Genomic DNA, 21,239 nt, shown 5'->3' with positions numbered 1-21,239 from the left:
TGGTAGGAGTGAGGGCAGGAATAGATTGGGTGTGCTGTACTGTGGCTTTCAGCAGCAGAAGTAAGCAAAGCCACTTATTAGTGCCCTCATTAGTGAGCCAAGGAAGAGCAGCAGCAGGAAAAAGGTCAGATCTTCCACGAGGAGATCCAAGCCTTGAGGAGGTCTGAAGGAAGCAGCGATGCTCTGAGGGCACTCAGATGCCTCAGGTGGAGCTCATCCCCTCCAGGCCCTGCTGTGTTCTGTGACAAGCTGGGCTGCCTTCAGGTCTGACTTCTCCCATCCAGAGTCAGGTGTAGCTGCCTGTGCAGCTGCACAGAGGCATTTCAGTACCTGAGGCGTGTGAATGTGATTAAAAATAGTCCAAAGTGGGAGGGAAGCACTTCTTCACCTGCACCACGGCGTAGCCGTGCTGCTGCCTGTTGGAACCAGCTGTATTTTGGTTGTTGGCAGCTCGCAGCTTTCTCATTCTGCCTGCAAGCTGCACTTGGTGTGTCAGGAGCCACACTCCTGCCACAGGGTGATATCTTTGTGGATTCCTTCCAGCTGTGGCCCCTGGAGACAGGGAGGCCAGGCAGGAACATAGGGACAACAAGCCCGTGGCTTGAGGGCTGTGGGTGACGTGGCTGCGCTCCGCCTTGACGCCTTGACGGGGTGAGCACTGAAAGGGGACACTCAACAGTCCTTTGTGAGGCTGTTCATTAGCAAGGCGATGAGCCCTGCTGGGTCTCTGGTGCCAAGGGAGCTCGCTCTGGCTGCCACAGGCACTGGCACACGAGCACACGAGTCACAGCAAGGTGACTCCCTTCCCCTGCCAGCTGCAGGTGACCTGAGGTGCTCCAGGAAATGGGGCAGACCCACTGTGGCAATGGTGCTCAGCCAAAACAGCCAGGTTTTGGTTGTTACTTCGTGGCAGGGTGTCCCTGAAAGGGGTTTGTGGGGTTGGGATATTCCCAGGGTGCTGTGGCTTGTGGGGTTCAGGTGTTGACACCTCCTGGGACATGGTGTGACCTGGTGGCAGGGCAGGAGGCAGTGACCCTGAGACAGGGATCAACGGGATCTCCGTGGATTAGAGCCTGGGACAGTGCCCCACAAAACTTTGCCTCTTGAGTTTAAAGCCTTTTTCAGTAACAAGTCCCCGGGGTATCATGAAAGCACATGGCAGGCTGTGGAGCCAAAACAAGCTGCTGTTCCTGGGTGCCTGGGCTGTGGCTTGGGGAGGAGGGGGAGCCAGCCAACGGGGCTGTTCCCAGTTCTGGGAACAAGGTCAGGCTGTGCCTGTTGTTCAAATGCAGAGGGGAGATTTCTGCCTCGTGACTTGGTCTGGGCCAATATAAGTGAAGATTGGAAATGGAAACAGATCTGTGCTGGTGGCTTTGACAGCAACACAGGAATCTGGCGCTGGTTCTGCTCCGAAGCTATTTCATGCAAAGAAATAAACATGTGTGATAAATTACCACAAAGAGCCTTTTATAGATTGTTCTCTGTCCTGTTTTCCTTTCAAAGAATTACAGCTGCTTTGCTCTGATTTTGCTGCTGCAAACAGCCCCCTTTAATCAGAGAGGGGGGGACATCTCTGTGTAGGGAATCTTCTTTGCTTGGGAATATTAGGAAAACTTAGGGCTCTGTGAGCTTTTGTTTGTTGGAGAATGGGAACAGGAGTTTCCATATGCTTTGGGCAAAGGGGGCAGTTTGAGGCTTTCCTGGAGAACATATTTTTAGTGTCTGTGTGACTTCCAAATACACCCCCAATAGGGAAAACAAAGTTTAATTGAACAAAAATACCATTTTCCTGTAGTCTGGTTCTCAATCCCTTGACTTCCTCCACTGTTCTTCCAAACAGTCCTTTCAAGAGGAGGGAAACTGGGTTTGTTATAATACTGTGGTATCTTCTGTATATGGAATGTCTCCAGGGAAAAGCTGGAAAACAATATAAATTATTTTAAACTCGCTGTAGGGCAGATGAGAAAAAAAAATCTGCGAGAGGAAATGATTTATCAGTTTAGGATTACAGACCTGCAATAAAGGACTCCAGTAAAAAACAGTTACATGTGGCAACATTCACTGAGTGTCTTTGTGACAGGGCATAAAGTTAATAGTACATTGAGTATTAGTGACCTTTAAACAACAGGCTTAAGAGTTTCTGTCGTCATAGGTCTTGCAGAATTGGAGCCGTCATACCAGAATGGGCAGAAGTTAGTGGAGGAGTCACTTCTGGCCTGAGGGGATGAGATCAGAATGAGGATTAGATCCTTTCTGGTGGCAGAAAAACAGAGCTCACTTGCTCCATGGCTTGTGTTTTTTTGTTGGGTTTTTTTTCCCTCTGTGGTTCATTTTTTCCAATGCTTGCTACTATAAAGACAGCATGAAAAATGACTTGGTAAATATTGCATGTTATTTTAGTAGCTGGTCTTTAGATGAGGCTGGCACAGTCTGAGAGGTTTTCTGTCTTGAAGGGACTACTTTTACCCTTCATCTCCCCTCTGCCCCTCCAGGTAGTCTCACATTTCTTTTCCAAGTGCTCAGTGTTTGCAGTTTCTGCTTTGATTGGGCTGGATAAGACATTAAATCTCTTCTGTCCAATTTTTTTAAATCTAGCTTGGTGCCAAATTGGATTTTAGGAAATCTTTAGCCTTTCTAGGACTTCAGTCCCAATCAAGGCAGAAGCAGCCTTGGGTTCTCCTGGCCATGGCTGCCTGTTCTGTGTCTCCAGTAGCCCTCAGAGCAGGAGGACCCACCTGGAAGTTGCTTGTCTGCTGTATGAAAAAGGCTTTTTGTGGACTCTGGATCTCTGGGGAAACACAGCTCGAGCCAAGAAGCAGCTGTGTTTGCGGAGCTCTTGCCCTGCCCTGAGCTCCCCAGCAGGAGCAGCTGTTTTGTTGTCATTTCTGGACATTATTTTAGGTTTGGGATGAAGCAAATGCCCATCCTGGTGACAGCGACCAGCCTTTTTTGCAACCCTCAGATATTCCACTCTGCAGATGCTGCTCTCTGGGAGCACGGATTTAGTCCGGCGCTTCCAAGAGGAGATTTTTCAGCGCCTGGTAACAGACCTTTGGATCCTTTTGCCATTTCCTGCCTGCAGCTCCCGAGAGCAGCCTGCTGGCAGCTCTCCCGCATGCGGGGATCCGCGCTGGGTGTGGGGATGCTCCGCAGAGCAGCGCAGCTCCTCTGCCTCCTCCGGGGCTCACGGGCAGCACCAGGGCTCAGCACATCGCTCCTGCTGCTCCCCAGCCCGGGGTTATCTGAGGACCTGCAGGCTGCAGTGCATAGGAAGCTCTGCAGTGAGGCACAGGGATGGTGATAAACAGCCAGATGGATCCCTGCACAGGAATAGTTGCGTTGTAAACACGCCGTGACACAAGCCAGATTTGCTCGCCTTATATGCTGCTCCTGGGAAAGATGGGTTTGTTTTTCAGCAGTGCAAGGGGAGTGTGATGGCAGCGTTTGCTTGCTCAGGCTGGGGTTCTCTGAATTGCTTTGCTCGTTGCAAAGATCAAGTGCTGGTTGTGCTTTCAGTCCTAGAAGGCATCTGCAGTGTCCTGCTTTGAGGCCCTCTGAGGCTGACGTGGTGGTGATGCTCAAGTGGGTTTGGGGAGTAAGTGACCCAAAAAAAAGGAGGTGGGAGGGAAATCTGCCAGCCTGCAGCAGAAGCTCTGCCTGTTGACCAGCTGCAGGAGGTATCAGCCCAGCTCTCCACAGCCTAACAACTTCAGAACTTCTCCCTGTAATTTCCAGTTTCCAGGCCAGCGTTAGTGAGTGATGGAAACTTGTTCACTTCTGGTTGTGTAGGAAAACAGGGAGTTCCTCCTTTCCCAGGAGAGCAGGAAGATCTCCCAGCTATTTCTGCCTGTCCCACTCTGCTTTTGGATCCTGAGTGCAAGCAGGGGCTGGTGAGCCATCCTGGGAGTGATTTTGCTGTTCAGGTGGCAGAAGTGGCTGCTGTGAACTGCTGCTGGCTGAGAGCTTTGCTTTCCCAACAGACCTTGCAGAACCAGCCTGGTCTGCTCTCAGCAGAGCCAGCACACCTGATGGGAGCCCAGGCAGTGAGGTGGGGTGGGTGGCAGGAGCAGCAAAGTCAGGTATTGCTTGCTGCAGAGCTCAGTAGCCGTGCTGAGCAGTAAATCCTTGGATTTCTGGTGTTTGTGATTCCTTCCCTGCACCTAGCTCAGAGATAGTATGCTGAGGCATCTGAGCCATCCCAGTGATGCAGAAATGATCAGCAGAGAGAGTCTGCTGCCACAGAAGGAGCCGTGGAGATGGCTAGAAATGGAAATGCCAACAGCAGCACCGTTCATGCTTGTCTCTGTTCCTTCTTGTTATAACAGGAACTTTCTGGTCTGCTGCAAAAGATTTGGGTGCTGACCCGAGGTGCATAAACAAACCTGGCGGTTCAAGGTGTTGCAGGGTGTGTTAAAGGCTGCAGCCTGTGTCTAACAACCCTTGACTAAAAAGAGGGTGAGGGGAATAAAATAGAGAACTTGGGCACATGTTTGTTGGAGAGCAAAAGGGGTGGCTGCAGCAAATGCTCCTATGCTAAAGGTGACCAATGCAAAATACGCCATCAGTCTGGAAAGAAGCAGTGTCAGTAAGCACATAAATCTTGGATTGTAGACATTCCATGTCTCTGGAGACACCAGTGCAACCTGCAGAGTAATATCCTAAAGAGCTAAGTCATGCCCGAGTAAAACTGGCTGCTTCACATTCTGGTATCCAGGAGAATTAATCCTAAATGCCAATATCTTCTCGAGAAAACCTCGTTCCCTTGGCAGCAACCTGTTTCAACTGATTTTTCTCTTTTCCCAGCTGCCCAACATGTTTGGTGACCTTCGTTCCACGTTCATTGCTCTGATGATTGGCTCCTATGCTTCCTCTGCTGTGACTTTTCCAGGAATCAAGGTGAGGCTGTGGGATTGAGGCTCATGACTGGTGGTGTTGTGGTGGCGTCTTGCCCCATTTAGCAATAATGTGGCAAGAAAGAGGGACTATTTACTATTTGCTCAAGCACTTTTTTAGAGATGTGCATTTGCAAGATTCAGTTCCTGTCTGTATTAAAGACTTCCCAAGCGACTGCCTCAAGAATGCAGCAGATAGGAAATTTCAAAAGTGCTAAGTAGAAGTGAAAAACTAAAGATCTTTTTTTGAAAAGATTGTTTTGTTAATCTCTAAGGAGTGTGTTTGCGTGTGTGTGTATATATATTTTAATTATTTTTTAAATACACATATGTATATTTAATCTGTGGGATTGTCACCAATGGTTGGCTTTGAATGTATTTATTTCCTGGCAAATGACACTGAAGGGGCAAGAGATGGTCACCTGGGTAGATCACCTGGTTCTGACCCAGGGGATGTTTCATTGCAGTCTCAGGTATGCAGGGAAGTTCCTGCCAGTTTTCCAAGCTTGTTGTCACAAAACTGTTTTTTTATTATCCAAAACCAGCAACCCATTAACCTTGAGTAACCCAGTAACCTTGAGTTTAACCCATTTGAAATGATTAATGATGTTCTTTCCCAGTTCCTCTCAGACCAAGAATATTGAAGCATCTTTCTGCTCTTATAGCCAAAACCATATTCCCTTGTGATTTCCAGGTTATCTATGACTTTGGGGTCTCCTTCATCCTTATTCTGCTTGTCTGGGCAAGCTGTGCAGGACTTGTTTTCCTCAACTGCTTCTTCAACTGGCCCCTGGAGCCTTTCCCAGGACCAGAAGACATGGACTACTCGTAAGTCTTCTCCAGGGCTAATCCCATTCCTAATCCTCCAGGAAGAGCTGGCACAGAGAATTTACAGGAATAGACAGGGAACCCCTTGCATGTTGTTTATTGCTGCCACCTCTTAGGTTGAGGATTTATGTCTGCCATTAGCATATGAATACCTGTGGAAAGTAGAACTTTCCAAACTGAAAGAGTTATGAAGGAAAAAGCTGTTCCTGATCATAAGGGTTTTTATATTGATTTGTGCCAAGTTGGCCCAGGGAAAATATCTCTCTGTGCTCTGGATCAAAACCATTTGTGGGTTTGTAGATGGAAAGCAGTGCCTTAAATCCTCAGACAGCCCTTCTGACTCCTGCAGCATAGCTACCTCTGATTCCCCACCCCGTGTTGCACCTCTCACGCTCTTTGCAACCCAACAGGGTGAAAATAAAGTTCAGCTGGCTGGGATTTGACCACAAAATCACCGGGAAGCAGTTCTACAAGCAAGTGACGACCGTGGGGCGCCGCCTCAGCGTGGGGAGCTCCATGAAGGGCCCCAAGGAGCCAGCAGCTTTGCAGGAGAACAACAAGCTCTGTCTGTCTACGGTGGACCTGGAAGTGAAGTGCCAGCCTGACAGTGCAGGTGTGGTTCTGTGGGTGCCCCAGGGATGCTTGTGCTGGCACAGGCCTGTTGGCCTCCCTGCTCTGCTCCAGACCTGTTGGTAAGGGAGCAATCCATGATCCAGGTGTTGCCAGGGCCACGTGCCAGCCACTGGGAATGGAATATAAATTGAGTTATATAAGGAATCCTGTCCTTGTCTCCCTGCCTGAATGCATATGGTGTGGCCAGTGGTGGGGACAATATGGGTGTGGCTGCAGGGGGACATGGCAGGTGGTCACTGCTGTCCCTTAAGGAAATTGTTGCTATTGTGGCCAAGCCTTCTTTACTCAAGGGCATTATAGAATGGTTGGACTTGGAAGGGAGCTTAAAAATAATTTAATTCCAGCCCCCTTGTGCCACACCAGGTTGCTCAAAGCCCCCAGTCCAACCTGATGATGGTAAAAGCAAATGGTTTGAGGCTTCTTTTTGTTCTAATCCACTGAATCAAGCGAGTCTTCCTCCCCACTTCCTTGCCCCAGTTACTGGTAGCCAAACTCCAGGCATCTGCAGCTTTGATTATGGGAGTTTGTAAGGCACCAGGTGAACTCCTTAGAGCTGCCACTGGCACTTCTAGCCAGGAGAAGACCTGGTGAAATTGTAAATGTTTGCCGAGGTGTATTGCCTTCTTCAGAGGCTCTGTTATTCCTCCTGCAGCTACTCCCTCCTTCATGAAGAGTGTCTTCAGCCCCATCCTGCTGCTCAGCCTTATCACCATGTGTGTCACTCAGCTGCGGCTCATCTTCTACATGGGAGCCATGAACACCATCCTGGAGTTTCTGTCTGGAGACTCAAGTCAAGGTAGGGGAACTTCTGAAGGCTTTTAGCTGCTTCCCTGGGGCTGGGAGCTGAGCCAGACTCAGTCAGTGAGGCCAGAGCACCTGATTACTCAGCAGTGCAGGGCAATCCATGGTGTCCAAGTGCACTGACAGCTGCTGGGAGGGTCCAGGGAAGGGTTGGAATCAGAGGGGCAGAGAGGTACACACTTGAATGTCAAGCTAATTTTAGCCCCATGTCTGTCAAATATTCCCCCATGTTATTCCCCCACATAAGTTGTTGCAAGTAGCCTCTCAGGGTGGACTGTGATCATTTTTATTTGACCTGGAAAAGCTTATTTCAGCAGGTATTTGCTTAACTTATCCTAAGCAAGCAGAGAATGTGGAGCAGCTGACTCTCATGAGTAATGGTTGGACTCAGTGCCTCAGCCCAGCACTGGGGGCGGGAGAAGTGAAGTCAGAGCTGTTGTTTTGTGCAGCTTGCTGGGTGCTGGGGAGCCTCAGGGGTGCTCCCTGCATGTATAGTTCTGGTGAAGTTCATGGAGCAAACAGGAAAGAGTACATTCGTTTACTGTTGAAAATACCCAGGATTGCAAAACGGGACTTGGCCTTTTTTTTGTTTTGTTTTTGTCCTTTGTAGTAAGATCCAGTTTGAACTTGTTAAATCTGGATTGCATGAAGCTGATAAATCAAGAGGCGCTCCTCTGAAAACAGGAGTGAGCTCTGGGGGAGGGAAGGGAACTCAGGAAACTCCAAGTGCCCTGGCATTCCCTGAATTGCTTTGTTTCTTGAGCTTCTGACAGCCTGCAGCATTCAGCTCTTTATCTCCTGGCTGAGGAGCCAGCTTAGACACTAAACAGCAAAACAGGACAAACTTCACACTACTTACCTTTCCCAACACTGCTTCCTTTTCTGCTTACCTTGTAACTCTGATACTGCTTTTTTAAAATTGTTATTATTTATTTCTTTTTACCCTGGCTTGCTCTAGCTATTTAATTCTTGGTTTTTCCCTCTCCTCCCCTCCTTGGAATTTTAGAATTAACATTAACTATATAAGCTGCCAATTCTCTGTGCTAAAACAGGGATTGTGCCCCTTGAGTATACTGCAATTTTTCTTTGCCACCTTTAAGATTTCTTCCTATTTTTTTTTCCCTTCCTCCCCCTGAATGTAGCCTGGGCTCATTGCAGTGCAGTCGCTGTCTTGGTGTTTCCATGGCATCAGCAAAACAGTGGTATTGTCTGGTCTCAGCAGTGTCAGGCTCTGCTGCAAGAGCAGTTCCAAGGCACGTGCAGCTCTCTAGAAATGTAATCTGTGTGTGCATCAGGAGAGGATGGGATGCTGCTTCCCTTGCATTCCTCGTTCTTCCTGCTTTTATTCACTTGAGTGGGATTTGCTCAGGGATTTCCCTCCACCTGCAACTGCCCTCAGGAGGCACTGAGCAAGGGAAGAGGAGAGTTGAGTCAAACCTTGCAAGTGTTCTGGTCAAAGAAAACTTAAATATTCCTGGGAACAGAACAGGAGAGAGCAATGTGGGGGAAATCATGCAGACAAGTAGTAAAGTCTTTAATTGCAGAGAGGCACAATATCTTTAAAGTTCTTTCTATGCAGGTTATGGTGACTTAGACCTGTCATGAAACCAAAAGGTGGAGTGAGCAGTCAGCCTGTGGCTACTTCTGAAACCCTCCAAAAGATGAGGAAGAAACTGAAGTGTTCAGTAGCTCTGTAAATGACTGTATTTGTGTTGTCGAAGGCAGGGGAGAGTAGACCTGTTATGCTTAGAACCTGAAATTTGTCTGCATCTTTCACAAACTGTCACCTTGCTTTAAAATGTGGTGATACTGGCCTTGGGTTGAATCGGGGCTGGAAAACTCAGCTCCATGAGGTTCTTGCTCGGGGTAGTTTGGAGGGAAAAGCATGTAGAACAGTGAATGTAAAGGCTTGTGCCCATGTGTGCTTCCTTCCCTAGGTATTCTTGCTTTTTCTCCTCAGGAAAGAATGTTTTTTAAGATGACAGATAAGCTGAGGGGGCCCTGTTTTGTAACAGCTACTGTTCTCTGCCCTTCTCTTGCTGACCCCATAAATTCCACTCCCTAAATCAAGCTGGCCTCTGCCCTTGCTGTTTAGAGCCTAAGATTAAGTGTTCAGAGTAGCATAAAGAGGCAAAACACGACAGCGTGGCTTGCTTCTTACCTTCTATTAAAAAATAACCAGACAACAGTAAATCAGCTCCTGCAGTGTTCATAGAGAGTGGTGCCACCTGTTCCTCTTGGCTGCAGCCGTTGTTATAATGAGAGGGGATGTGGGGTCACTTCAGGCCTTGCCTTTGTGGGAGGAACGGGGGCATGAATGTGAGTTTGGAGGTTGGAGCTGGAAGTTCCTCTTGATTCCTTTGCCAGCAGCTGGAGCCAGGAAAAGATCATCAGGTGCCATGCTTGGGCAGCTCTGCTGGGATTTGCTGCAACTCTATAGGAGAGAGAAGCTTCTTGGAAACTTTCTCTCCATTACCAAGCAGATTTTGGTGGAAATCCTGGCTGTACTGCTTTGGCTAGACTTAAAAATGCCTTGGGAGGGACAAATTAAAATTGTAGCTGTTATGCTTACAGGGCTGTAAGTTGTGCTGTGTGCTGAGATGGGCAGTTTCAGAGCTACATCCTTATTTCAGAGCTGTGGCACACCATGACTCACCAGCCCTTGTGTGCCGAAATCATCACGTGGGCTGCTGAGAGGAAGTGGAAAAAGCGTTGCAGGGTGGGAGAACTGCTCAGTAGCAAGAGGGGACAATTTCTTCTGAGTCTGCTGGCATCAGCTTTCCCTCAGCAAGCCATGGTGACACTTCTGTCATCATTAGCATGAAATTTTCATCACTTTGAGCTTTTTTACAATTGCTCTCAAAAGCTGTGGGGTTTTGATGCTGATCTCCCTTCCCCCTGCTTCCAAACTTGTCCATTTGGCACAAACTGGGTTAGTCCTCATCTCCTCAGCCTGATTGTCCTTGCTGGAGCTTCCCAGCTGGAGAAGGTGTAACTGCAGCTCTCAGCAAGGCGGGAGAGGAGATGACTAAAGCAGGCCTGGCTGTGCAGCACGTAAAGCTTATAAACACTTTTCCTGCCGGTCCTGCCCAGAATAAATCTCACTGGCACTAGGCAGGTGCTGTGTCCCATTTTTGTAGCCCTACCTGCTGGTGCCCAGAGAATTCCAGTGCAGGATCAGAACAGCTGAATGAAGTGTGCCCAGTATGTCCACCCTGATGAATGGCTGGGCTTTTAATAAGAGAGGTGATCAATGGCAAGGTTTTTGTCATATTTTTTTCCTATCGCTTGGACTGACAACTATTTTAAATTTCTTTTTCTCCCTGCAGTGGCTCTCTACACCTCCATTTTTGGGGTACTGCAGCTGCTGTGCCTGCTGACAGCGCCTGTGATCGGGTGCATCATGGACTGGAGAATGAAAGAGTGTGATGATGGCTCAGAAGAGAATGAGGAGAGCAACGCTGAGCAGTGCGTAGTGTGCGCCACACGGGACATGCAGCCACCTAGCAGGCCCCCTCTGCTCTGCCTTATGTGTTGTGGGATGAAAGACTGAAAAGAATATTGGCTCTTCAGGATAGAAAAGAAAGCCTGAAGGAAGACTTGATAATTGCAGAGGAGAGGAGCAGACTATCTTCCATGGCCACTAAGATCAGTCAAGAGGAGAGCAAATTTAAGTTGTAGCAGGAGAGGCTCAGACTTCTCTCCTAGCCTAAGAGTAAGAGTAACAGCACTGAAATAATTACCCAGATGTTCCTCAGCTTTCACTGGTGGAGATCCCAGCACCTCCATAGGCAGACCTGTAGCCAAACTGGTTTAGATAGAGTTGATGTGATGTATGGAGAATCTTGCTGTGACTTCCAGTAGCTGCTGGAAGTGTGTTGGTAACACAGGTTTTACTGTCCTTCCAGAAGTGACAAGAAAAAGAAAAAGCGTGACCGTCAGATCCAGAAAATCACCAACGCCACCAATGCCTTTGTATTCACAAACTTCCTGCTGGTTGGATTTGGAATCACCTGTCTTATTCCTAATCTACCATTGCAGGTGAGTAGGTGAAGTGGGTGGGGGTGCTGGAGGGTCTGGCAGAGTGACAGGACAGGGCCAGGAGAACCTGCTGGTGGTGGCAGGAGGGCTGGGACTGTCTTTACTGGGAAACTTCCATGCTGCTTTGGAAGCCTCACTCTTAGAGCTGAAACAAATAAGACTGTGCAGTTTAGATCTCTTGGGAGAGCCTAAACAAGCAGCTATAGTTAAAATGCCAGTTGAAACAGAATTTATTTGCACCTAAAAGTTTCTGCAGCTGGGCTGTGTGACAACAAATTCTTGCCCACCAAGATCCTTTGAGCAGTGTCTGTACATTTAAAACTTTCTTTAAGCTGCTGAAGGTTGGAAAAATTTGCTGCAAGGAGCATAACACAGTGATGCGTACAGCAGGTTCTTCCTGCATCAAATGCTACGCCCAATGGTACCTGTGGGATTATAAACCTGTTAAAATATTTATTCTGTGGCACCACCTATTTCTGGCAGAGGAGTTTAGTGATTTTATGCTATATTTAAACAAGCCTTGATGATGTAGGTCAGCAGCTGTACTTCGCTCATACTTGCATGTTGTCTGCAATAACTTGTGGAAAATTAACTAAATTTGTGGCCATGGCAGAGCAGTGTGATCCTGGCCATGGGCTGCAAGCACAAATTGCTTTTGGCGGGGTTTGGGTTTGGGTGTGGGGTTTGGGTTTCCCAATCCTGCTTAGAAGGAGCAGCTTTTAGGAATGGTTGGTGTTGGGGTCTGGCACACCTGGGTGGGTGTCTAGGATTTGACATTTTTCTGCTTCTCTTTTCAGATCCTGTCCTTCATTTTGCACACAATCGTGAGAGGATTCATCCACTCAGCTGTGGGAGGCCTCTATGCAGCTGTGTAAGTCTCTGGTTACCTATAAAATGTGGCTGGCCAGATAAACTGGTTTGAGGTGACAGGCTGTCCAGGGGAGAGGGAGATCAGGAATGAGGTCTTCATGGTCAGAGGGGAAAAATGATGCAACTTGTTTCCTCAGCCACCTCTAGACATGACAAGAGCTGGTCTGAAGTCCCAGCTGGTGCTTTCCTTGTTTAGCAACAGAGACAGGCACAGCTCTGTGTGGGCCTCACGTGAGATTAAACTATTGACACTAAGGTTATATAGTAAAAACTCAAGGCTTTTTTTGTCTTGTAATGAGTAGATATGTGCATGTGCCCAGGTAAAACATTAACATGATTGAAAACATCGCTACTGCTCTCCTCTGAAATTGACACTGATAAAACATTGCTCAAGATACCATTGGTGATGCCTCCTCCCTTTCCCAGGGGAGATCATCCATCCTGTTTCCAACTTAGCAAGTTATCAATAGCTGAATCTAAATACTCTCTTCCTTATTAAGCAATGTTTTTGGCCTTGAAAACAGATCTGTCCCTCAATCCCAAGAGGCTGGACAGAGGAACAAAGAGGAGTTGTTCTCTTTCAGGGAATCAGAGATTTGTTGAGGTGGGAAGGGACCTCTCAAGACCAAGGTCAGCTAGAGCAGGTTGTCCAGGAGTGCATCAGATTGTGTTTTGAGTATCTCCATGGATGGAGACTCCACAGACTCCTTCTATCAAAGGTTTAGATCCCAGTGTCTGGGGAATCCAGACTAGAAAACACATCTAAGTCTCTGCTTCAGAAATGCATAAACTTTGGCTCCCTGGCAGCCACAACAAAAATATTTTTTGTCTTGGGTAAGGTAAATAAATGTATGTCACTGTAGATATCACCTTACTTGTAAACTAATCCTGTTTGACCATTGCAACTCTATGGAACTTCCTGGACTGAGGTATTTTTTGCTTTGAATGTGACTTCTTTGAATATTTAAAGGTTTTGATTTGCTTCTTTCTTTCCAAGTTTAGTTTAACCTGACCCTTTTTAAACACTGCTCAGTGATGGAAAGAGATGTTATATGATTCCTGAAATTTATTTTTCCATTAATATTATCAGATGCCCAGCACTTACCAGTCAACAGTGTTGTTTAGTTTGACCTAGGATCAGACTTGTCCTCTAAAAAAGAAAACACTAACCTGTTGTGCAGGTTTCCCTCACTTCCAAAGGGAGCAAATTGTTATGACCAGATGAAAATGATTGCTCAGCCACAAGTGTTGTCATCTGGATAAAGAGGCCCTGCTTTTAACTTGTAAATATCAACACTCTGCTCCCCTGTGCAATAGCAACAGGAGTTGTATAAGCATTTCCAACTGTCTACAGTAGAGCTGCAAAACAAAAGAAGTGCTGGATCTGATATTATTGAAGTTTGAGAGCTCAGGATGAGAAGAGTCTGGAGAAGAAGGCTCCAGCCTTGACACCAGTGCCATTCTGCTCTCAAAAGCACCATGCACACCACAGGGTATAGCTAAATACCTTATAAAAAGGGGTAATTACACAGAAGTGTGGGAGAGAGAAGTTATGCCTGTCTTGGGACTGTGCTCTCACGTTGGTCTCTGTTATTGGTAATGTAATCTGACCTGGGTGATGGGAGCAGTCAAGGTGACACACAATAATGCTGTTGCTTTCTTTGTTGACAGATACCCCTCAACTCAGTTTGGCAGCTTGACAGGGTTGCAGTCGTTGATCAGTGCCCTCTTCGCCCTTCTGCAGCAGCCTCTCTTCATGGCACTGACAGGACCTTTGAAAGGAGATCCCCTCTGGGCAAGTTCTTCTCAGTTTTAATGTGAAAGCTTGGTGGTTAAGATGATTTTTGACTCATTCCTTGGGGGGAAAAAAAAGGACTCCTGTGCATGGACCAAGGTTAAAAACAGCTGTAATTTTGTGTCCCTCGATCTGCTGTTACCTTGGTGCTGTCCAGGAGACCTTTCCCTGTGTGAGTAATGACTCCTTGGGCAGGAAAGCCAATAACCCTTCTGCTGGTGTATGGAAAGGGAGGAAGGGAATGCTTTCCACTAACAGTTTATGTGGTGAGTCAGAATCTGTCAGGTTAAAATGGGTGAGTGTGAGCAGACCTCAAAACACAGTAGAAATACCCTGACCCTTGAGAGCTACAAGCTCCAATTAGCAGCAAATTTTGGATTGCTGATGCTAATGTCCAAAAAGCCAAATGGCTTTTGAGGGTAGAGGTAATGTGGTGTCTTGCTGAGAGTCTGGGCAGCTCAATAGAATCATAACAGGGGTGGTCTCAGGGAGAATTCTGGTCTCTAGGCTACAAATGCCCATGCCTGTTGCTCTTCAATCAGCAAACTTGGTGTGAAAGACCTGCAGCTCAAAGAGCCCAGCCTGTTCTGTGGAACAAAACTCCCACAGCCCTAATCCAGAGCGACAAACTCTTGCAGCATTTAGCTTGTACCCACAAGATGCTCTGGGCACGGGAGTGTAAACAGAAAAACAGTGGAGGATGTTGCCAGCACACGGAGCAGGGCGGCTCCTGGTTTGCCCACAGCTGGCTGATGTGGGCAGGGCTCTGACACTGCTGCATGCGTGACTGGGTTGTTGTCTTCTCCTAACCAGCCTAATTTTGGTTTGCTTTCCTCCTGCAGGTGAATGTTGGCTTGCTTGGCATGAGCCTCCTGGGTTTCTGCCTCCCAATCTACCTGGTCTGCTACAGGCGCAGGCTAGAGAGAGAAAAGAAGCAGAAGATGGAAGATGCCAAACTTTTCTTCAAAATCAATGGCACTCCCACTGAGGAAGCCTTTGTTTAAACTGGTGCTTCACATACAACATCCCCTGTACAGGTTCCTACCACATCCGTGGGTTCTACCTGTGGTGTAAGCCGGGACTTTTCTCCCCTGGCTCTGCCAGTCTTTGCTCATCACTGCAGTGAGGGCTGGACATCATGACTGAGATTCACTCAGATATATGGCAGGAGGAGACTTCCCACTCCTTACTCCAAAACACAGGACACTTTTCCTTTTTATAAAGGCCACACAGATATTGTGTCTTAAATTATCCCCTGATCACACTCTCCAGCAGCAGAGAGTTTGCATAGGAAACTGGGGAGAGAATGAATAGAGGGATGGGGGAAGAGGGAAGACAGACCATAATTTGAGTTTGCAAATGTAACACACTGAAGTCTGTTTTGTCCCCCTCTTCCCCCAACCTTGGCTGACACAATCTCGGATGCAAGCTGCACTCTCCTCCCTCCCCAAGGCTTCATAATGGTCTTTCTGCTTGATGTGTAGCTGGACCCAGTGGTTTTACTGTCTCTCCAGATGTACCCCTGTTTCTGAGGCAGGGAAGAGGTTTTTATTCCTACGTGTATGAGCACAGCTTCAGTGTATTGCTAATTGTTGGCTGCTAGCACTGACAGCTCCCAAACCTTTTATTACTGCAAATGACACAGACTGTGAGCAATGGATCTGCCTTCCACACTGAAATGAAGAGCCTATAGTGGACTGCTGGACCTAGGCCAAGCCTTCAGAGGCCTGGAATTCCTCTCCTTCCTGGTTCACAAACCCACCTGTATGTGTTTTAAACTGTCTGCAGTCCTGGAGCCTCTGAGACAGGAATTGGATCTTGTTTACCGATGAAGTGCTTTGAGACTTGTTGCCTTTTTGCCTCTTCTTCCCTCCAACATGACCCTGGGAGGGGAGCAGCAATGTGTATTCAGTAAAGTGGAGAACCTTCTTGAAGCTGAGTTCTGGGGCTTCAGATACCTTGGTGTTCACATGCTGTGAGCTGACCTGCTGGTGAAAAGAATGAAAGAATCAAGAATGCAGAACACTCCTTTGTGTCTGGTAACTGGATCGGTGGACATATGGCAGGGTGATGTCATTTTCCCTTTAGCCACAGCTCATTTATCTTGCTATGATAATGGTCACCAAGCTGATGAACACCAGGTTACTGTGACTGACCAAAATGCTGCCAGCTTGGCTGTTCTAGGAACTTTCTGCAATGCTGATGCTCTGTCTGGACAGAGCACATGGTGATTGATTGTATGGTGAAGCTGACTGTCAGCAATATGTGTGGGTAAAGCTGCCCCAGGCCTGTTCACACCAAGGAGGGAATACAAAGGGAATTTTTAACCTGCTTATTTTTATAGAGGTTTTCCCTGTCTAAAGCAGACTTTTCTGCCCTTAACCTTCTTGTTGAGGTCGGTAGCTCAGGCTCTGTAGCCCTGTGATCAGTGTTAACCATTGCACTGAGTGGACCTGTGCAGGGGTAAAGATGAGCATCCCTGGTGGGTGCTTGGTACTGACTGCACTGGGCTGAGCTGGTGGCTGCGGGAAGGTTGGGGCAGAAATAAAACAATTCTGAAGACCTAGTGGTGGTGTTTTACTGCAAAGCCTGGCAGGGGGGCAGACATTCAACATCTCTATGTCTGGTTGGAAAAGTACAAGAGTACTTTTAGAAACACCACCGTGCTGCGACCTTGCTGTGAGAAATGAGCTGGAAGCTGGGTGTTAACTCCTTCGCTGGGGGTTTGAAGGAGACAGAACCTCAGCCCGGGCAGGGCTCCACCTTTCCTAAGCAGCGGCAGAGTCTCGGCAGCAGGGCTGGGAGCCCTGCGGGTCCCTGGCTGGTGGCAGTGCCAGCACGGGCTGCGGCCACTCCGTGGGACGGCAGCGCCATCTCGAGTCGCTGCACTCCACGGTACCTTTTAGTCTTCAGTCACTCGTTTCGGAAGGACTCACCACTTGAGGATTTTACACATTTGTGATTTTTTTTTTTTTTTTTTAATTAATGTGTTGCCTTTATTAAATGTGTTTGTTTCAAGACAGCCTTACTGCCTGCTGTCAACACTGTACTCTTCTGGAAGTTTTTGTCTTTTGGTGATGATTTAGTGACCTTTGCATCTTTTCTTTGAGCAATAATTAAGAAGGCAGACTTTTGATTAATTTTCCTGGTTGCCTGTGTCGTCTCAAGTACATGTTCAGAGACCCGCCAGCAGTGGTGCAGCCTGCCTAGACTGCCAGGGGGCTTTCTGCAGATTTCTGCATTCTATATTACAACACTTCTAAATATTTTGAGAAGAGCCCTACTCTTGCTCAGAGATACTTGTGACGTGACAATGACAAATTAAATATCAGGTGAGTGAGCCTCCAGCTGTAGTCTCAGTGTGCTAAAGCAGAGTTGGAGGGTGTTTTGTGTGCTAAGCCAGCATTACATCCACATCAGTTTCAGAATTGAATGTGATTGCATCCACTCTTATTGCCACTTTAATGCCTGTTACAAAAGTCTCAGCAAAATAGTGCAATAGAGAGTGGCATATTTTAATTAAGTTTTAGTGGAGATGCTGCTGCCTTTTAGTTTACCTGCACATACTTCAAAGAACACACTTTCGTTTTTGCCATCTACCTCCCTACTGCGGTTCCCAGATTGTGCCCTTTATTAGGGATATCTCCAAATCCAGTTTTATCTGATAAACTGGTGGATGTGTGCTTAATGTCTCTGCTGATGTGCCATGGTGTCTAGAAGCTGCTGGTCAGCTGTGAGGAGTAGAGCTCGTGCCCTGCAGTCACAGTCCTGGTGGGTACACAGGGAAGTTTGAGCTATTCAGGGTTGATCAGACAAATGGAATCATGTTCTCGGGCCATGCAAAGTCAAACTGGAATTCTGTGCTGCAGAATGTAGTGGGGAACAGAAGTATCAACTTATTTTTGAAAAGAGGCTGGTTAAGCAATGGTCTGATGCATCCACTAACTCAGGGAGATTTTAAGTTGCTGTAAATAAGAAAGTTATGCCAAGGAAAGATACTTGTCTGCATGTTGTGTCTCGTAAGAATCGGTCAAAGATCAAGAAAACATGCCGAGCAGAAGTGAAACACTGGTCTGATCTAAAGGGTTGTAATTTATTCTGACAGTTATGAACCAAACTAATTTCAAGAGCAGTCTAAGATTTATCTATCCAAAACCTGCACCTGCATGCAAGATGTGCAAACACACTACTGATTGTGGCATAACTGTTTCAGTTCTGCACCTCCTGCAGCAGTGGGGTCCTTGGAGGGCAATATTCTGCCTTCAGATTCTTCTAAATGTTGTCTTGCACAGTGCAGAGACACAATGGGGGTGGTCCTGTCACATGTGGTTGATCAGGGGCAGTTTGCCTCATCCTTTGATGCTTAGGGGAATGGAATTGTGGGTTATAAACATTTGGAGTAGAAAACAACATTGCTGCTTCCCAGCTGAGTGATGCAGGACCAAGAAAATTCCTGATGTGCATGAGCCACCTTGTGGGAAAAATAAATGGGCTACCAAAGACTAGAGAGTCACAGCAGTTGGAATCAATAATGCATTTATCTGGATAACTCAAATATAGGTCAGTGTGTTTAACTGCTTTCAAAATTCCTAAATGCTGAATTTGTAGGACTTGGGGTTTTTTATGCCCTTTGTACCTCCTTACCCTCGTCCATATGGGGAGAGCAAGGAGGGTGGCCATGGGAAAGACCTCCATGGAAGCATCCCCAGCTGAATGTAATGAAGCAGAAACCTGATCTGTGAGTACCTGCTGTTGGTAGGAGCCCTCAGAGTCAAGGGTGTTGCTGTGTAAAGTGATTGCACCTTGTGGAGACACTGCTCCTGGCCTCTACAGCCTCTCACATGCATTTAATCTGTGTTTGTATTAAAAAGGAAAAAAAAAAATTCACAGAGTGGGGAAGGGAGGGTGACAGCTTTTTGCTTTCACTAATCTGTCAGAACCTAAGCCCTGTTGACACAGCCTTTATAACACTAATGCAATGACACTATGTCAAAAGGAGCAGGGAAAATCTGTGCTGTTCTGCTTAATAGGACACTTACACTATGACAGTCACTGAGTAAAGCTATATCTGGATCCTTGAGGTGTAACCGGACACAGATGTCTGGGGAAAAAAAGGGGGCAAATCTTGCTGAGACACCATCCTAACTGCAATGCTGCTACAGCAACTGAAATGTTCAACTCCCACAGCAAAGCCTGGCCTCTTCATGCTCTGTCTACAAAGGAAAATTGCAGGATAATGAGATTTTAACTAAGTCCGTAAATCACTGAAATGTTTTCAAGTAGGAGATTTCCCTCTTGACAGGCTGATGAATTTGGAAAATATGCTACAAAATTTAAAGCAGATACTGTGGGGTAAAAGGAATGAAATCTTTAAAATACATATATTTGCTACTTTTTCCCTCCCCTTTGAGGTTTTTTCTGCATCTGCAGAGCTTTTTTGTATTCTCTACACCCCAATTTAAAAGTGCACAGTGCTCATAATGGAAAACAGTATTACAGGAGGATTCCTCATGGGAATGGACTGGTTTGGGGTTTTTTTAATTTAAAAAAAAAAAAGGGCCACTTCTGATTTACAATTCACAATGTTATCTTCTCTGGAATAGCTGAAACAATGATGTGTTATGTAGCTGCATTCTTACATGTTAATTATAAAGCCCACAGGTCCTTCCTTGTTTTTCTCCCTGTGCTGCCAGCCTGTCTCTGTTTTTACCAGGTGTCCTTTGCTCCACGTTGTCATCCTGCTGCTGTTTGTCACTTCCTTGTGCCTGACCCTCTGTCACTTGCTTTTTATTCTGGAGACAATCCCCTCTTTCAGAAAACCAACTCTTCAACCTGCCAGCATTACGTCTCCCACCTTTTCCTCTCCACAGAATTTTTTGTAGCATTTGTTGAATTGTAAACTCCTCGGGGCAGGCCTGTGTCATCTTCTCTGTGTTTGTAAGGTGATGTGCACTCTTGCAGTACTATCTCAAAATAAAGTGATGATAAGTTAATCATTAGTTTTCTTTCTGAGGGTGAACATAATGGAAGCATTGGTTGCTTCCTAACAAGATTATGGAACCATGAATGCTTTACAGGTATCTGCCAAAGGGCAGGACCCAGGTTGAATATTTCCTTGACTTTTTCTCTAGTTTAGGAGCTAATAATTAATGCCAGTTAAATTTTTCTCCTCCAATTGAGTTTAATCTCTGCAAAAAAACCCGAACCTTGTAGATGGCAGGTTGAGAACAAGATTGAGCTCAGTTATACAGTGTGAACTGCCATCAAATAGTGAAAAATGAGCAGTGTGGCCTTAGATGGGGAACACAGGTGTCAATGCAAACCTGCACATCTCGGTTATCCATGCCTTACCTTGTGATGCTAAATCTGTGGTGGTTTACTTTTCCAATCCAATAATGACAACCCTTGAAAATGCCATAAATCATGACCTAGTGACAAGGTGAAGCCCATGACCTGAAGCCACTCACCCTGTCTGACTGAAGCACTGACTTATCCCCTGGCTATTTGCGTTAATACCCAGGTCATTCGTCATTCCCCCTCCCCACCCTCCCAAAAGAGGGGGGCCACGAAGTTGACAAAAATACTGGAGCACCTTCCCTATCACTACAGGCTGAGAAATCTGGGACTGTTCAGCCTGGAGAAGGTTGTGTGGAAACCACACAGCACCCTGAAGGGCTACAGGGAAGCCAGAAAGGGACTCTTCGTCAGGCATTGTAGTGACAGGGCAAGGAGTAATGGTTCAAACTGGAAGAGGGGAAATGTAGGTTAGATATTGGGAAGGAATTCCTCTCTGTGAGGGTGATGAGGCCCTGGCACAGGGTGCCCAAGAAGCTGTTGCTGCCCCATCCCTGGAAGTGTTCAAGGCCAGGTTGGATAGGGCTTGGAAAGACTTGGGATAGTGGAAGGTGTCCTTGCCCATGGCAGGGGGTGGAACGAGATGGCCTTTGGGGTCCCTTGCAACCCGAACCGTTCTGTGATTCAAGGAGAACCTGATGGTGGCAGGAGGGAGACTTCTTGAGAACCCCAGTCTCTATCTGAAACAAGTAACACCACGCAGCTCACACCTCGTGAGAGAACCTAAAGAAGCGGCTGTAACTTTAAAATGAGTCGATCCAGAAACACCTGAGGGCCCGCCAGGAGACCCACTGCTGGGAGACTGCGGTACCGCTCTGGGAACCCCAGCCTTAAACACCACCGCGCGGCTTACACCTCTTGAGAGAACCTAAAAAAAAAAAAAGAAAATTAAAGCCAGGCGGCTCAGTTTGAAACGTCAGCGCCGACGCGGGGTGGAAAAGCCCCCCGTGCGGGAGGCGCGCGGCGCGAGGGAGCGGAGGGCGGGAAGAGCCGAGCCGCCCCGCCCCGCGCGGCGCGGAGGTGAC

At 47.1% G+C, this 21,239-nt stretch overlaps 1 protein-coding gene across 2 annotated transcripts in view; it reads left to right on the top strand.

The window, feature by feature from the left end:
* Nucleotides 1–19,853, top strand: part of SLC43A2 (solute carrier family 43 member 2) — a 33,535-nt gene extending 13,682 nt beyond the window's left edge. For both annotated transcript variants that reach the window (XM_085078206.1, XM_085078205.1), the window contains exons 6-14: nt 4,804–4,896; nt 5,587–5,720; nt 6,131–6,333; nt 7,006–7,149; nt 10,484–10,622; nt 11,063–11,195; nt 11,993–12,066; nt 13,737–13,860; nt 14,703–19,853. In XM_085078206.1, coding sequence (XP_084934332.1) covers nt 4,804–4,896; nt 5,587–5,720; nt 6,131–6,333; nt 7,006–7,149; nt 10,484–10,622; nt 11,063–11,195; nt 11,993–12,066; nt 13,737–13,860; nt 14,703–14,864 — 1,206 coding nt within the window. In that variant the 3' untranslated portion in view covers nt 14,865–19,853. The remainder of the gene's footprint in view (nt 1–4,803; nt 4,897–5,586; nt 5,721–6,130; nt 6,334–7,005; nt 7,150–10,483; nt 10,623–11,062; nt 11,196–11,992; nt 12,067–13,736; nt 13,861–14,702) is intronic.
* The last annotated feature ends 1,386 nt before the right edge of the window (nt 19,854–21,239 follow it).

Source organism: Lichenostomus cassidix, chromosome 19 (assembly GCF_008360975.1).
Source record: "Lichenostomus cassidix isolate B80296 chromosome 19, HeHo_3.0, whole genome shotgun sequence".
Classification (NCBI taxonomy): domain Eukaryota; kingdom Metazoa; phylum Chordata; class Aves; order Passeriformes; family Meliphagidae; genus Lichenostomus; species Lichenostomus cassidix.
The sequence above is the reverse complement of the archived record's forward strand: the minus strand, read 5'-3'. Positions and strand labels throughout refer to the sequence as shown.